Source organism: Anas acuta, chromosome 24, assembly GCF_963932015.1.
Source record: "Anas acuta chromosome 24, bAnaAcu1.1, whole genome shotgun sequence".
NCBI classification, from domain to species: domain Eukaryota; kingdom Metazoa; phylum Chordata; class Aves; order Anseriformes; family Anatidae; genus Anas; species Anas acuta.
In genome coordinates, this window is record NC_089002.1 from 4,115,614 (window position 1) to 4,131,943 (window position 16,330).

Below are 16,330 nucleotides of genomic sequence, written 5' to 3' on the forward strand. Positions count from 1 at the left end.
GCGAATTTGTAAAAATTGAAAAATTGATGGAAAATGCCCCGGAGATGGGGCCAGGCTCCATGGCACACATGGTGGTGTCGGTGTGGGGTTTTGGCGCTGTCCCACAGCATTTTGGGGTTTTTGGGGCTCCGTGAAATCCCCCCGGGGATGGGAAAGCAGCGGGGAAAAGGGAACGGGGTCAGAGGGGACGCGGGGAGGTCGATGTGCTGCTTGGGGCCACCTCGCTCGTGGCCTTATCGCACCCGTTGGTGGACTTTGCACACTGGGGGGGCCCCCGCGGCTGCCCCCGCCTGCCCCCTCCGCGCTAACGAGCAAAGTCCTCGTTAGCAGCGCAAGGGGGCCGCGACCTCGGCTCCGGCTCCAGCCAGGCCCTGGCCCTGGCAGCGCCACGAGGTGCCCCTGGGTTTGGGGTGTGCCGGGGGCTGTGGGGTCTGGTGGGGGAGTCACTGTGTGGGGCACTGCCCGGTGCTCCCACTGACCCCCCCAAACCCTCTCCTGCCCTACTGTCCCCATAAACCCCTAATGACCCTTATAAGCCACTATTATGCCCCCCAAGCCCCTATTGCCCCCCATAAGCCCCTATTGCACCCCTATTGCCCCTTATAAGCCTCTGTTATGTCCCCATCAGACCCTATTGCCTCCTTACAACACCTATTACCCTCCTACAGGCCCTTTTGCCCCCTAACTTACTATTGCCCCCTATAAGCACCCATTGCCCCCCAACTCACTATTGCCCCCCTATTACCCTCTCCATAAGCCCCTATTAACCCCCATAAGCCCCCATTGCCCCCCTACAACCCTCCATAAACCCCTATTATGCCCCCAGAAGACCCTATTGCCCCCATATAACCCCTATTGTCCCCTATAACTCCCTATTGCCCCATATAAGCCCCTGTTACCCCCATAAACCCCCATTACCCCCTCCATAAGCCCCTATTAACCCCCTATAAGCCCCTATTGCCCCCCATTACCCTCTCCATAAGCCCCTACTGCCCCCTTATAACCCCTATTGTCCCCCTATAAGCCCCCATTGCCCCCCTATAAGCACCCATAAACCCCTATTACCCCCTCCATAAGCCCCTATTAACCCCCATAAGTCCCGATTGCCCTCCTACAACCCTCCATAAGCCCCTTTTGCCCCCTATAGGCCCCTTTTCCCCCCCGATAAGCCCCCATCGCCCCCCTATTACCCCCAAAAACCCCTATCACCCCCTCCATAGGCCCCTATTATGCCCCCATAAGCCCCTATTGCCCCCCTACAACTCCCTATTGCCCCCAATAAGCCCACATAAACCCCCATTACCCCCTCCATAAGCCCCTATTAACCCCCCTATCACCCCCATTGCCCCCTCAGGCCCCTCAATTCCCCTCACACCCCCTCCCCTCCCCCCTCCCCTCCCCATAGCCCCGCCCCCTCCCCTTTAGCCCCGCCCCTCCCGCAGCGCCGCGTCCCTCGCGCGCCCCCCAGCGGCCTCTCCCCCCCCCCCCTTCCCACCCCCTCCCATCTTTGGTCCTCCCAGCGGGCGACGCTCTAGGCGGCGGCCGCTCAACTCGCTGCTCCCGGAGGACCCCGGCCCGGGCCTGGCGGTGGGGGGGGAGCGGAGGCGGTGGCGGGGCCCGGCCCGGTCCCGGTCCGCAGCCAAGGCCCGGGGGGGGGCCGGGCAGGGGCCGGGCCGGGCCGGGGGGAGTGCGGCAGGAGGCAGCGGGGAGCGGCGCCGAGCTCCGGGCGCGGGCCTCGCCTCGGCTCCCGGACGGCGGAACCGGGCAGCGCCTCAGGTAGAGAGCGGCTCCGTGAGGCGCTGGGGGAGGCCCCCAGGGGGTCTTGGGCCTACCCCGGGGGTCCCGAGACCACTCTGGGGGCCTGAATCCCCCCCCCGGGGGACCTAAGCCCATCCCGGGGGTCTTGAGCCCATCTTGGGGTCCTGAATCCTTCCCCCTGGGGGTCTTTCCCACCCCCCCAGGGGTCCTGAGACCACCCTGGGGATCCTGAGCCCATCCCGGGGGTCCTGAGCCCCCTCACCCCGGGGTCCTACGCCCTTCCCGGGGGTCTAGAGCCCCCCCCGGTGGTCCTGAGCCGCCCCCAGAGTCTTGAGCCCGTCCCTGGGGTCCTGAATCCCTCCCTGGGGGTCTTTCCCACACCCCCCCAGGGGTCCTGACACCACCCTGGGGGTCCTGAGCCCCCTTCCCCCGGGATCCTGCGCTCCCCCTCATAAGTCTTGGCCCCCCCCTAGGGTTCCTGAGCCGCCCCCCCTAGCCCTCCACCCCCTCCCCTCCATGCTGCCCCTGCACTGCCCCTTGCCCCCCTCCCCAACTCCCCAGTTTCCCCCTTGCCCCCCCAGTTGGGGGCTTCATGGGCTGGGGGCAGGTGCATTGTCCCCAGGCTGGGGTCTGCCCGAGGGCTGGGGAGGGTTTGGGGTCGGCAGCTGGGACCTCCTTGGAGGTCTGACAATTAATTTTTGTTCGTTATCAGGCCCCCAGCCAGGAGCCCCTGTAGGAAAGAGAGCTGGGTGTTGGGGGAACTGGAGGGGAATGGAGAAGAAGGAGGCAAAAATAACTCGTTTTCTACAGGATTTTATTTTTTTTTACTGATGATATGGGAGGAGGAGAGCAGAGGCTGTAGAGGACGAGGCCCCCGCTGACCGGGTTAGACGGAGCAGAGAGGAACCTGCTGCTAAATTATTGCTCAAATCTGGTGCTAAATTATTGCTCAAACCCTGGGGTCAGTCCCCGCTGGGTGCAGGGCTCGAGGTGCTGCTGCTCCTGGGGTGCCCGCAGGCAGCGAGGGGCAGGAGGCAGCCGCTGGGTTGGTGCCCGAGCTCCTCCTGCACACCCAAACCGTGGCCCTGCTGCCCCTCCGCAGGGTTTTGCGGGGTCTGGGTGCAGCAGGGAGCTCCCGAGGTGTTGGGGCTGAGGCAAAGTGACCCGGAGCTGCCCGGGAAGATCGCCCAGGTTGTGTTTTGGTGTCAAAACACAACCTGGGTCCGTTCAAATTGCACCAAAATTCCCGTTTTTTTTCCTCACTGCTAGGCGTGTCATTCCTGCGTGCTTCACGCTTGCACTTACTGTTAGCAGATAGCGGAGTTTTGGGGCATTTGTTGCTTTTTTTAGTCCAAAACAGACCCGCTGCTGTGTTTACTTGCTTTTAAGGCCACTTGTTCTCAGACCCTTGAGGGCTTCCCATCGGACGAAGACGCCTTCATGCTCCTAAGCAGCAGATGTGTGTGATCCCTCGTGTCCTCACCTCTCCTGCTTAGGGTCCCAAAGCCAAGAAGGAAAACGTCTCATTTTTAGGTTTTCTAGCTGGTATTTCTTCAGAAGTTCTGCGTTGAAAGCACTCGCTGCTCTCTGCCCGTTGGGATGTCGTCGAGCCTAGTGTCTGTGCTGAGTTCTTGATAAGTTTGTTAGAAAATTGGCACAGCTAGCAGAGCAGGATGATGTACACTCACCGTGCAAAGTGTGTTTGAACATCTGATGCCTGCTCTAAGCCTGCTGTGCATTTTAGGAGCAGCGAGTGCTGAGTTATTCCCCGTATTCATTCAAGTGCAGGTAGCTATTAAAAAACCAACACGTGCCTTCCTTTCCTCGGGATATTTGAGGATAAATTCAGTGACGCTTTCCTCCGTGCTTATTGTCCCCTGGTTTACTGATCTCCTTCACTTTAATTTCCTTTCCAGGGGGAAGATGGGGCAGTTTCCCTCGTGCTCTAGGTGACTGACACCTCCTTGCCATGAAGTCCCGAAGGAGATAGAGGGACAGTAGTGGGAATTTCTTCTCACCCTCCAAAAGCACCCAAACAGTTGCCTAATGGTAAGCAAGCTGCTGTTATTATTATTAGGCTTTTATTAGGCTTGTGTTACGTGGTGTCTAGTAATCGAGGAACACAAAGCTCTCAAAGCACCAACGTTTGAGATCCAGACATACCGAGCTGTGTGAAGAGGGGGGGAGGAAGACACAGGCTGTGAATGCTGCTTGTTGGGAGGGGGTGGGAGGAGTTGGCTTGGAAATGTGATTGTCTTCTGGTTTGTGGCCTTTCCCCAGGGATTACCTCTCCTGCTGACGTCATGGGGAGCTGCTGCAGTTGTCTGTGCAGAGACAGCATCCCAGACAACCACCCCAGCAAATTTAAGGTAGGTTTTGGACCCCAGCCCCATTGCAGAATCTGGCAGGGCTGGCTGCTAGCAAAGCCCAGCGTGGGTCGGGCTCCAGGCATGAAAGTAACGAAAAACTCTGCTCCTGCAGATAAGTCTTTCAGCTGATAAGATTTGCAAACATGCTGCTGATTTATTTTATTATTATTAAGCATCCTCTGCTGCAAATCCCTTTGTGTTTGCAGCAGAAATTTCCCCTGCGCTGAGACTCAGCCTGAGCAAGGAAATGGAGAGCTGGAGAGAAACCTTTTATTGCTCAGGGCTGTGTTCCAGTGGCTTTGTTGAGGCACATCAGCTGAACTGCCAAGCGCACAGTCTCCAGGGCTGCCGCCTTGGCGCCTGGTGCCAGCGATGAATTCATGCTCTCGGCCGAGATAAAGTCATCTCGGGAGCTGGAGGGGAATCCATGGGAATCAGAGGATCTTTGTGGGTGGCCATTTGCTTTTTAATGCTTGTCAACACCCTGAGCTTCCTGCTGAGCAGTGCCTGGCCTCCGCAGGTAACGAACGTGGACGATGAAGGCAACGAGCTGGGGTCTGGGATCATGGAGCTGACGCAGACGGAGCTCATCTTGCACACTCACAAGCGGGACGCGGTCCGGTGGCCCTACCTCTGCCTGCGCCGCTACGGCTACGACTCCAACCTCTTCTCCTTCGAGAGCGGCCGCCGCTGCCAGACGGGGCAGGGTGAGTGCTCGTCTCCTGGGGGAAGGAGCTCCAAGGTTTCTGCTCCCTGGCAGCCAGGCTGAGCCGATGCTCCCAAATTCCCCCATCTAACAAATCCACAGGTCCTTCTGCAGCCTCTGTTCCCCCAGAACACGACTGGGCATGCACATGCAGTCGATCCTCCCAATTAAAACACTTAATGAGAGCTCTGGTCATGGTCATAAATCTCATGGTCTCATTTTGCTAGTGTGCTTGCACTCGAGGTAATTAGTGAAACAGGACTGAACTCAAGCTTCCCTCGGATGGAACACATTTAATATCAAGGAGAGTATTAGTTACCCGGTCAGTTCCAAAGGATGCACAGCCGTGGTAGGAGGGGCTGCTGGACATGTTTCAGTGCTGGGAAGTGCTTTCTGCAAGACTAAAGCTTTGCCAAGCATCTTTTAGCTCTGGGACATCAGCTGCACCTTTCTCCAGCCCCCTCTTAGTACCCGATTATTTCACAGCGCTCTCAAGCGCCCCTCAGTAGCAGCAGTTGTTTAAACGCCGTTTGCTTTTCACCACAATCTCTCTGCTTTGGCGAGCGCTGTTCCTCCTGACTGCTTTGTATTTTGTGTCTGGCAGCGCTCCGTAATGTAGAGGGGAAGGGACTGGTGCGTTTTGCTGATTTTATGCACGGGGATGCTGTGCATAGAAGAGGGAAGTGAGTCACCCAGGACTGTGTGCCAAGTCATCAGCACCGGGCGCAGACTCCAGTTTTACTCTGGTGCCTCCGAGTTCCCCCACCAGTCTGTCTCTTGCTTTTAAAGAGCTGAGCGTTTTCCTGGCATATGCATCCCAGGAGGGGAGGGGAAAAAAAAAAGTTTGTTTCCTCGTTCTATTAACGTGTTGGTAAACTCCTTATCCACAAGGACTCTGCACGACTGTTCGTGTTTGGTGTCTGTGGAGCACTGCACAAATCTGTAGTGCCGTATGCTCCTTCAGATTTATGGAAGTGGAGCTTTCCTCCCCTGGCATCGCGTGCCAGCCATGGGAACTGCTTGTCTGTGGTCGTCTGTTTTGCCTTTTCCAGCATCAGGGATTAGAATTCTGCTGTCGGTGCTTTTGGGTTTTATTTAGAGCGGTGATAAAGCTGTTTGCTCTTCGTATCCTAGGACGTTTTTAGCAGACACACACTTACTCATCGGTCTGAATGCAGCCAGAAGTGAGAGGGATGGCACTGTGCTGTGATGAGTTCTCCCTTCCTTGTAGGATTTCTTCTGCTGCATTAATTTTATTTGGAGGATTGCTTCCTGGTGCCGCTTCCCATCTTATATAAGGCAGAAATTGCTGTTTTTTTGTGTTTTTTTTTGTTGTTTTTTTTTTTGGCCAGAATGTTTTAAACATTATTCTTTGGAGTAGCAGCAGCTGTTGCCATGCCGTCCTCGTTGCTATGGCTTCTGTGCGTGCGTGTGCGTGCCAGCTTGGGATTGGCTTGCTCTGCACACACCAGCTCTGGTTTGGGCTGCTCGTTTGGGGAGACACTTCTCAATTTGATGCATTTCTGAAATGTGACGTGCTCGGCCCTCCCTCCTGCACACACCCCACAGGGCCCAGCTCAGCCTCGACCAGTCACTGGACAGACTTTCCCATGGCAGTGAGAATTGGCCAGGGTGCCAAGCGAGTTAAAATAGAAGATGAGAGCTGAAACAAGAGTGGTTAGCCGTCCCTTTTCACACCTCTGCTCATCTAGGGTTGGGTGCCATAAGATAATTGAAGCACTCGTTGTTTTTCTTGTAAGAACGCACCATTTGGTGCGATGATGCTTTAATTCAACGAGTTACCAGTAGGTCTCCCGTGAGTGGTGAGTTGCAGGGGTTGATTCTGTCAAACTCAGCAAAAGAAACCCAAATTTCCCCTTCGTTTAGAGTGCAGAATTATGTCTTCTCTGATTAAAGCAGGATTGCTTTCTTCCTTTTCTGACCCTCCTCCTCGCTACTCCGCAGGGATTTTTGCCTTCAAGTGTTCCAGAGCGGAGGAGATCTTTAACCTGCTCCAGGACCTGATGCAGTGTAACAGCATCAACGTCGTGGAGGAGCCGGTTGTCATCACCAGGAACACTCACCCCACCGAGCGGGAGCTCTCCCGGACCCCCCAGGCACCCAGCAGTAAGGCTCCTTCGGGCTGCGGGGAGAAGCGGGCGCAGAGACGCGGGTGATGGCTGAAATGGCTCGTGCCAAAGTGCCCCTGGCAGGGCACGGAGATCTCTCGAGCGCTGCCTCACTGCTGGCCTGTGTCTTTGTGCCCGTGTGCGCCCCGTGTAGTGGGTTTATTTTAAGGCCCCACTTGTCTGCAATGTGGTGTTTTGTTCCCAGGGAAATGGCAACAAAAAAACAAACCCCTTGGGTAGTCAGCCAGGTTGTCACCCTTTGGTTGGTTTTTGTCTTCCCCAGACCAGCTGATTCTGATTTAGAGAGTGCAGTGCAGAGGCCAGCTTGCTGTGAGAACACAGTCAACTCATTTTTTTTTGTATCAAACTGATGCTCTATGTCTTTGTTCTTCCCCAGGTCTGGGTTACACCGTCCCAGGATTTCCCAATGGATTTCACAGCTTCTCTGGAGAACCCCTGTCCTACTCAGCAGCCCGCCACCCCTCCGTGAGCAGCCTGAGGCATTCCTCCGTGGGTGAAGACTCCACTCATGCCCTCATTGGGCCTGACGAGCAGGTAAACACAGATGCCCTAAATTCTGCTGTTTGCGAGCAATGAGCTCGATTTGCTTCTAGTCCTGTGCAATTCTTGGTTTCTCTTATTCCTGCTCAAGGTCCTTACTCAAGGGCCCTCAGGGGTCCTTGTCTCTTCGCCATCCTTTTTCTCTTTTGCTTCATTTTGGTCTCAGAGACTTCTGCTCTGATGCTTCATTAAAACAGGCACTCCACTGAGGTGGGCTGATGGGCTTCCTTGTTCCCCATCTGTTCACTACTTGACAATTATTTAACAGCAGCACTTAGCTTGTGAGTCTCATATTTCCTTATCCACCAGCTATCGCTGCAACCCCTAAACCGATCTGTAAATGTGTGCCTGAGTTCAGGTTTGTTTATTTTTTGACGCTCAGCTCTTTATTCTCAGCTTTAGAAATTATGATTTTCCCTCCGTAATTTATCTTGTCTCAGCCACTCTCAGAGAAGCCTGTGTAGGGCTGAGTGCTGCCGTATATCCCGTGTAAGGAGCTGAAGGAAACGTTTTTCAGGTGGCTTTGTTTCTTGTTCTGTACCATGTGCATCCAGTGTGAAATAGATGATGTGTATCTGCTGCAGTCGGACTCCTTTTTTTTCTCTCCCTCGGCGCACAAATCCAGAAATGACTTATGCTTTTCTTCCCCAAATCTTTCCAATATCTGATTTATTTTTTTTTCATCTCCTTCATCATCACTTTTTCCCATCGCTTTCTCAGCTCCTGGCAGCTGCTTCGCCCTCGCCTCTTCTCTTCTCCTTTCACTGTCCCTCTGCTTCTCTCCTTGCAGTCCCACACCTACGTGAACACGGCCAATGGTGATCAGGAGCCGAGGGGCCGACACTGTATGCACTCCTTGCCTGAAGCCCACCCTCCTTTCCCTCATAGGAACCGCAGCTGCTCCCTCGAAGACCGCAACCCCCAGGTCTTTCTGCAGCCAGGGGAGGTGAAATTCGTCTTGGGCCCCGCGCCCAACTACAGGCGCATCTCTCGGCACCCCCAGGAGTGCAGGACCCACTTCTGCGCCCCCAACAACAACAACAACGAGTGCGAGGGTGAGTGTCCCTCACCCCAGTGCGTCTACGAAAACGTCAACGGCTTGCTGCCCCCCGCCACCTCGTCCCTCTGCCGGGCCGGCCGCTTGAAAGTCCCCCGGGAGGACGCGGGCTCGGCCGGCTGCTCGCAGCGCAGAGCTGCCTTGCTGCACTACGAGAACTTGCCCTCGCTGCCTCCGGTGTGGGAGTGCCAGCCGCTCCGGCGGGGCGAGGAGGACGCCGGGGACGTGCTGACGCCTTCCCCTAACGGCTACCCCGAGGCTGGCGAGGAGGATCCCCTGCAGAACTACATGAACTCGGAGAGCGCCGCGCTGCACGGGGGCAGCAGCCTGCGGCGAGGCAGCTTCTTACCCAAACCCCGTCGGGGCTGCGTGCCCAACGTCTTCAGCTTCGATTTCCCCCGGCCCCGGCTGGAGCAGCCGCGGCAGCTCAACTACATCCAGGTGGAGCTGGAGGCTGAGCCTCGAAAAGGGCATGCGAAGCCCCCAGCCCCCTGTGCCGCGCCTCCCGCTGCCCACGAAGCCCGCCGGACGGACTCGTACGCCATCATTGACCTCAAAAAGACAGCAGCCATGTCCAATTTGCAAAGGGCCCTGCCGAGGGACGACGGGACTTCACGCAAAACCCGACATAACAGCACTGACCTGCCTCTGTGAGGGGGGCTGCCGAGCGCTGTGTTGTGGCTTTGGTCCCTGCCCTTCGGTGTGGCTTCCATTCGCCATCGCCCTCTGCTTCCCCGTTACCCCGTTTCCTGGTGTCATGGGATGGGTCCTACAGCTGATGTCAAGGCTAGTTTGTCCGTCCGTCTTCCCCTCCCCGTCTCTCCCGTGTAGTTTGTTTTCTAAAGCCTTACGGGATGTGGGAAGCTGCTGTTGGAGGTGAACGGAGGGGCAGGAGGTGGCAGCAGGAGGTGCTGTGCGGGCACCACCTTGGGCAGGGCTAACTCTGACCTCCCGGCAGCTCCGTGGGCAGTGCAGGTGGTCCCAAAAACGAGGTGCTGGGGGAGCTCCACAGCAAATCAAGCTCATCTCCCGTGGATTTCACACCTTGCAGCTCCGGGGGCAGCAAGCTCTGTGGTCAGGCCACTCCAGAGTTGGTTCTTGCCTTGTGCTTTCCATGGTCCCCGACACCATGGGAGCTCACGCTGCAGTCTTTCCCCCCTCACCTTGCTCCTTCCTCCCTCTGCACTGTTTCCTTGAAGCTCGCAGAAGCTTCTCATCCTTCTGGCCCTTTCCCAGATTCGATTTAAATTGGGCGACTCTAGAAATTAGTAGAGGAGGAGACACAGCCATGGACACAGACACTGTGATCACACAAACCTCATTTCCTGAAGACACCCTGCTTAAAAAGAGGAGGGGAAGACTGCAAGGATGAGAGATTGCAGGTTTGCGATAGAAGCCTTCAACTGTACCGTACACTGTTTTGATTTTTAAGGGTTCTTTTTTGGTGGCTGTTCAGAAGTGCTGTTGACTTGCCGATTAATTTATTCGTTTATTTATTTATTTATTAAATGCTCTTTTGCCTTCCCAGTGGTAAATTGCCAAAAACCGGTGCCAATACAAACCGTACTTGCTCCACGCGCTGTGCCTGGGGTCTCTGATGAGAGCTGGTGGCTTTGCTGAGCTGTGGCCGGGGAAAAGAGCAGTCAGGAATCTTTTTTTTTATTATTATTTTTTAAATTTTATATTTTTTAACTGGGATTTGCTGCCGCAGGGTGGGTGGGTGGGAGGGAAGCAGTGGGGGAGACGTGGGAGCGCGAGCAGAGCTGCGAGGCAGCCGAGCTTGGAGTCGTATCAAAGACGTTTCCACCACCCACGTGCCTGGCTGGGCCCATGAGAAATATTTGATCTGCGTTTCCAGCGAGCGTGCCGCGCGTTTCCTCCAACTGCAGCCTTGGGAAGGGCTAAGTTTCAGCTCTCGGGTAAACTCGTGGCCTTTGATGTTGGGTTTTTCTGTTGACGCCGGGGCTGAGCTCGAGCTGAGCTGTCAGGCCGCCCTTTGAGGTCCCGTGTAGGGTCTGTGCTCCTCTCTGGGTGGGGACGTGCCACCGCCCCTCTGCGTGGCGACCTGCTGCAGCTCAGTCCCTCCCCGGGTCACTTTGTCATTGCGAGCTGCTTCTAAGCACTTGGGGTTGCTTTGCAGGCCCACGTTTCTGCTCTCTGCATTCATCTTCTTCCTTGGGATGTGAGCTGAGGGGTGGAGTGCTTGTTTGCTGAGCCTCGCCGTGTCCTTGTTCCTAAAGCTTTTTGATTTGAAGTCAGAGAGCCTCTGGTGTGAAAGGGGCCAGGACCTGGTCAGCCAGCCATATAACCTGCAAGGTCCACGGGCTCAATTTCCATACTTCTGAAGCTCAGCCTGGTTTTCGTGCTGCAATGTCATGCCGAAACGGGACCCTTTTGGAATCAGAAAGGCATCAAATGCCGGGCGGTGCCGTGCCTGCGTCTGCACAGCACGGATTCCTCAACTTCTTCATTGCACTAGAGATTCAAAGTGCACCACATGCTTCAATTCAGTGATTTTTCCTTTTTTTTGGGAGGTTCTCATGCTTGTTGTATGCTCTTTTCTCCACCCCAACCCTCGAGTGATTTATAACCGAAAGGAAACCCAAGTCATATATTTTTATACGTATGCCAAGTGACTTTATGTGGAGGGAAAAGGACAAGTAATGTATTCCCCTAAACCTATCAAACTTCCATTTGAGGAAGTGAGAGAAGAAATTGTTTCACTCGATGTATTAAAGTTAACTGCATTAAGCCTTAACCAAACTACTTAAATAATTCTAATTATTTTTCTAATTTCTACATGAGAAGTGTCTAACCTGTCAGCGTCGCCCCCGGGACAGCTCCAGCGGCTCTGACCCCGCAGCGCGGTGCTCTGGGAGCCTCCACATGAACCTGCCTTCACAGCATCACTGCCCGGCTGGGAAATACAAAATACTCCCCGATTTCACCCAGAAAGGTTAAAAAGGATGAAATGCTTCACATTTATGCGGAGCACGGTGGCAGGGCCAGGTTTGCAGGCTGGGTGTGCGCTGTTGGGTGAGAGCTCATGTGTGGCTCAGCCTTGGGGCACCTGCTGGTGGCACCTCCTGCTCCCTGTGGTGTCCCCTGACCTGGCTGCGTGTCCCCAATGGCTGGGACGTGCCTGGAGGTGTCGGGACGAGCACGGCTGCGTTGCTGGGGGCTCCTCGCCGCGGTCCCCCGAAGGGCCGGGCTGCTGTTTACGTGGCTCGAATTAGCTTCGGATTGGGGAAAGCTGCCCTTGCTGTTTGGGTTGCTGCCATTCACATCCTCCTGATGAGCTGTGCTGTCTGCCCTGTGCCTCCTGCCCTCCTCCAGCAATCCCCAAGCTCCCCTACCTCATGAGGACATCAGAAGCAGCGAGGAGAGCCTTGGGCAGCAGCTGAGTGCGTGCGCAGCACACCCCTTACCGCCGGTCCCCGCCAGCATCCCGCACCCCCTTTACAGCTGCACCTATTTCGAGGAGGAAGGAAAAAAGAGCTGCATTTTCTCATCGTTAAGGAAGACCTGATGCTGGCTGCTCTCAGAGAATCGTAACCCAGTGGGCACCTCGCTTCTCCATCCTCTGCTTCACGCTGCGCTATCGCCACCTCCCCGGAAAGCCTCGGGGATGAAAAGCTGCTCGCAGCCCGTTTGCAGGGGGTTGTTTAATGTTTAAGCAACTCGGTAGGAAACTTCATGTGGGCAACCAGGAAACCGGTCGTTCATGGCTTTCAGGGTGTGCATCAGGTCCGCGTGCAACTCATTTTTCTCATTTTTCTTCGCTTTTGTGGAAAACTTCACCAGAGCAATATCTGCGTTAAGTGACCCAGACCCTTTCGTAACTTAAACCTCAATTTTGCAGGCGGTGTGGAGGTGCGAGAACAGACCAGAATTGTTTGAACACTGAGGCAGAAGTTCTAGGGGCACTGGGAGCAGAAATGTCACTGGTTTGGGTTTCTCCCTGGGATTTCCACCTGTGTGGAGCTCTCCAGTGTCGCAGCTTCCTCTAGTGGTCAGACCTGAAACGGTTGCAGAGTTAAAATCGGTACGAGGTCGGAAGGCTGGGGCGTTTGGTGTTTTTTTTTCATTCCTTCAGTTTGATTTGAGCATTGGGCAGTAGGGATCCCTCCTGAGAGCCCTTTGGAGTCATTCCTCCTTACGGTTTTCTTTTGGTTGAAAATTCTGAAATGTGCTGTCTCTTTATTTTGCAAGGATGGATCTTGCAGGTCTTGCTTTGAGCCTTACGTGCGAGTTCGCTGCGCTTTCCCAAGGAGTGCACGGACACGTGCGTGCTCACCTGGATGGGAAACAAACCAGGGATTGCCAACGACTCCTCCTGTCCCACCAGCCATGGTTCTCCCCCCGCAGGGAAGATGTTCTCCGCGGAGCAGAACTCCTCACCCTTTGTGGTTGCGTCCCCAGATCTGGATTTAAGATTGCATGATCCATTCTGCGCGCTGTGCCTCCAGCTGGTGCTGCCGAGTTGTCTGAAAGGAAAGGAACAAGCAGGTGTACGGCTGAAGCCTTCTCCAGCACCGGACCCTGAAGCTGAGCGAAGCCCTGAGATTGTTTAATTCCCAGCTTGGTTCTGCAAAGATCCCTCGCCTGGTGCCCCTCGTGCCCGGCTGTTCCATCCGTGGATGGGAACCTGGAAAAGGGGCGGTGTGCAGGCAGCTCCTGGGTTTGCTGAGACTTTCTTTGGTTCCTCAGAGGAGGTTTAGGCAACCAAACGCAGCTGGTGTGGCTCCTGCTGGAGGCTGCGGTGCTGCTTTGCTGTCTTCTTGCGTGTAGGATCGAGGTCCAGGGGACGGCTGTGGAAGCAGCTGTCTGCTGTGCAGCGATGATTTGACTGACTTAACCTTTATAAGTGATTCTTGTTTGAGCTCTGAGTTAATCAACCAGAGTTTCTCCCCTGATATTTCTTCCCCGGTGACTGCATAAAGAGCTCTTCTACCCTTCCCTTTCCCAGGAACCTGCTGGGAGGTGTGTAGCTTCCCATGGCTCCCAGTTGTTTATTGTGGGAGGGTTTTTCGTTTTCTTTTCTAATTTTAACCCGTTTTATGTGCCTGCTTTCCCCTTGAGAAAAGGTGGCCTGATTATTTGTGAGCTGGATCTGCCTTACAGGGAGGGGGGGTGGCGAAGGAGAGGCTGGCTTGTGAGGGTTAAGGGATCAATATTTCTGCAGATTTTGATTGTCTCAGTACTAAGTGTCACTTTTCTTACCTAAGCCATGCTGTCCTCCGGGACAAAACCCAAACCCAGCTTCAGCTCCTGCTGTCTTTCTTTCCAGCGAGCGATTACCGACCAAATACCTCCGATCCCCAGGACCCTGTCTCGCACCAGCAGGGCTCCCACCTCGGGTTCTGCCCCGCGTTTCCTTTCCCCGTGCCTCAGTTTCACCGTGGCAAAACGGGGAAGGCGGCGGCGACCTCCTTGGTGTGCTGATGCCTGTGAGATCCGAGGGAGAGCGTTGCGGCAGGGCTTGGTACTCCAGCTGTATGTTCTCTTAGCCATTTTCTCCCCAAATCCTTCCCCTGTCCCTCCACGTTACGCTGCTCAGCCCTCGTGGGTCGTTATTTTGACTGTGAAATAACATTAACGAGCGATTGTTAATGAACGTTGTTGCCTCATCGTGGTCCAAATTCAGCTTCCAGGGGGCTGCAGCCAGTCTTGCTGGGAAGTTTCTCTTTCCCCCAAACGTGGCTCCTGGTGAAATGCTGCGCGCAGGTAGCAGAACAGGTTCAGATTCCTGTTACCAAACAGGACCAAAGGTTGAATACATTAGGGGAAATCCCGAGAGCTTTGAAGTTGCCAATTACGAGCCGGGGTGTAGAAAAAAGTTAATTCTTCAGAAGGGGCCTGATTTGTTTTCTCTTCCCTAAGTGAATGTGATTTTTCAAGTTGAAAGACCCAGATGCATCCGTGTTATCTCGAGCTCTTCTCCCACGTGGCTCTCCGTGTTGTTCCTTGTTACTGCTGTCTCTGATACCGAACATTTTCGATGCGGCAGAAAAACGAAGGTGCTCCGGGGCTCCGGCCACCGGGGCCTGGGTGGATCTTAGCGGAGGGGTTGATCCCGCTGTGTAATTGCTTCTTCGGGTTATTCCTATGGGCATCCATTCGGTCCCTCTTTATATTTCATCCGGGTGTAACCGTAAAGGCGAAGAACAGTAGCAGTGCTGTGTGACCCGAGGAGTGCTCATGTCTTACCTTAACGTGCACTACGAATGTATACAGAATAAACAGAATATGACGATTAGCCGCTGGTTGTGTCCTTTTTATTTAACATCGACTGCTTGGAGGGGGGACGGGATGGATGAAGTCAACCTTCTCCTGCCCGTGGCCTCTCCAAGCCCACCTCGTGTCCTGCAATTTGCCCTTTTCACCCTTTTTGGGCCCGCAGCATGGCTGTGGCACGCCCAATGTCTTCAGGACCAGTTGTCCTGGTGCAGCTCAATCCAGGCTTCTGGCAGCGTTTGCTTTCCAGGTCTCCTTCCCGTGATGGAATTACCTCAGCGCTGCTTTTACCTTAAGCATCTCTTCTGCTGTCTCCCAATTTTTTTGGCTTTGGACACCTCACCAGCTGCGGAGCAGAGCGGAGCAGGCTGAAACTCTGCATGACCCATGTGTAACCTGGGATGTGCCACCAGGATCGCACAAAAAGGCAATCCCCCCACCCCCAAACACAATTTTATGAACTCCAATTTTAAAAGGCTGGGAGTTTTCCATCCAAATTCTGCTTTTTGAGCCTTCAGGGCGCTCGCTTTTGAGTTTTGCAGATAGACGTAGGTGTTCAACCTGTTTTTTGTTTTTTTTGGGAGCTTGATCTTTGAGAAGAAAGGAACAAAGCAGCTATTTCGACCTAAAAGCGGCTATAATGAACTCGGTCACGGTTCTAAGAGGGAAATTACCCACCTCTGAGCGATTCCTGTCGGTGGTAACCCACCCCCAGCCAACCTCTTCACTAAAACCACATTTTTTAAAGGTGACCGTAAATGATGCATCTCCCATCGTCACCAGGCACAGCCGGGTGCCTTGTCCCTGCTCTTGTGGACTCCAAAGGTGAGACGCAGGTTGAATAAAAGAGCAATTAGCTCCCCGTGGAAGGTTTGGTCACCTCATGTCGCCGGTCAGTCGTGTCCTTTTTGTCCCCCTGTTTTTTTGGCCAGGGGGAGAACAGTTGCTGCTGTTTGTGCCAATCCTCGGTGATAAGATAATGTTTGAGTTAAAAGATATTTTGTCCTTCTGATAATAAGCCAGAACACGAAATATTTGGCACGTGATGTGTTCCTAAACTGAACTGCTGAGGGGGAGAGGGCTGATGGTGCAGACAGCTCCCCATGACCCTATTCTTTCTCCTTTTGCCCCAACACCTCTCCTGCCCCGGGGGGGGTAAATGTGTGTCCCAGGGTGGAGCAGCTCCTGCTTACTGCTGCTGGTGGTCAAAAACATCCTCTCGGACAGCTTGAAGAAACTAGAAAGGAAGCAATTCAGAGTGGCCTTTAGGAACAGGAAAAAAAAATAGGGCAAAATGCAATAAATTTGGGAAATAAAATGAGAAACTTGTGCCCAGGCAGAATCCTTTATCCTAACCTCTGCTGGCTGGTGGCCAGGGGTTCCCCCTGTGGGATAACTCCAGAGCTTCACGTTTGTTTGAGCAGGGGACTGAGCTCGGTGCAGAAATGTTTGGCCGAGGCTCCGAAACCACCGAGTCTTCTGCGGGATCTTTTTTTTTAGGGCACAGCCATCG

General features: G+C 54.5%; 1 protein-coding gene across 3 annotated transcripts; it reads left to right on the plus strand.

Moving 5' to 3' along the window:
• Positions 1–1,512: 1,512 nt before the first annotated feature.
• On the plus strand, positions 1,513–14,839 carry FRS3 (fibroblast growth factor receptor substrate 3). Of its 3 annotated transcripts, none has more exons than XM_068659774.1 (7): positions 1,513–1,776; positions 3,675–3,807; positions 4,039–4,127; positions 4,648–4,834; positions 6,799–6,960; positions 7,360–7,517; positions 8,314–14,839. In XM_068659774.1, the coding sequence occupies exons 3-7, from the start codon at positions 4,062–4,064 to the stop codon at positions 9,232–9,234; spliced, it is 1,494 nt and encodes a 497-aa protein (XP_068515875.1). In that variant the 5' UTR covers positions 1,513–1,776; positions 3,675–3,807; positions 4,039–4,061; the 3' UTR covers positions 9,235–14,839. The 3 variants fall into 3 exon arrangements, with proteins under 3 accessions (XP_068515875.1, XP_068515877.1, XP_068515876.1); XM_068659776.1 differs by lacking the exon at positions 1,513–1,776 and adding an exon at positions 2,440–2,643; XM_068659775.1 differs by lacking the exon at positions 1,513–1,776 and adding an exon at positions 3,148–3,546.
• Positions 14,840–16,330: the final 1,491 nt, after the last annotated feature.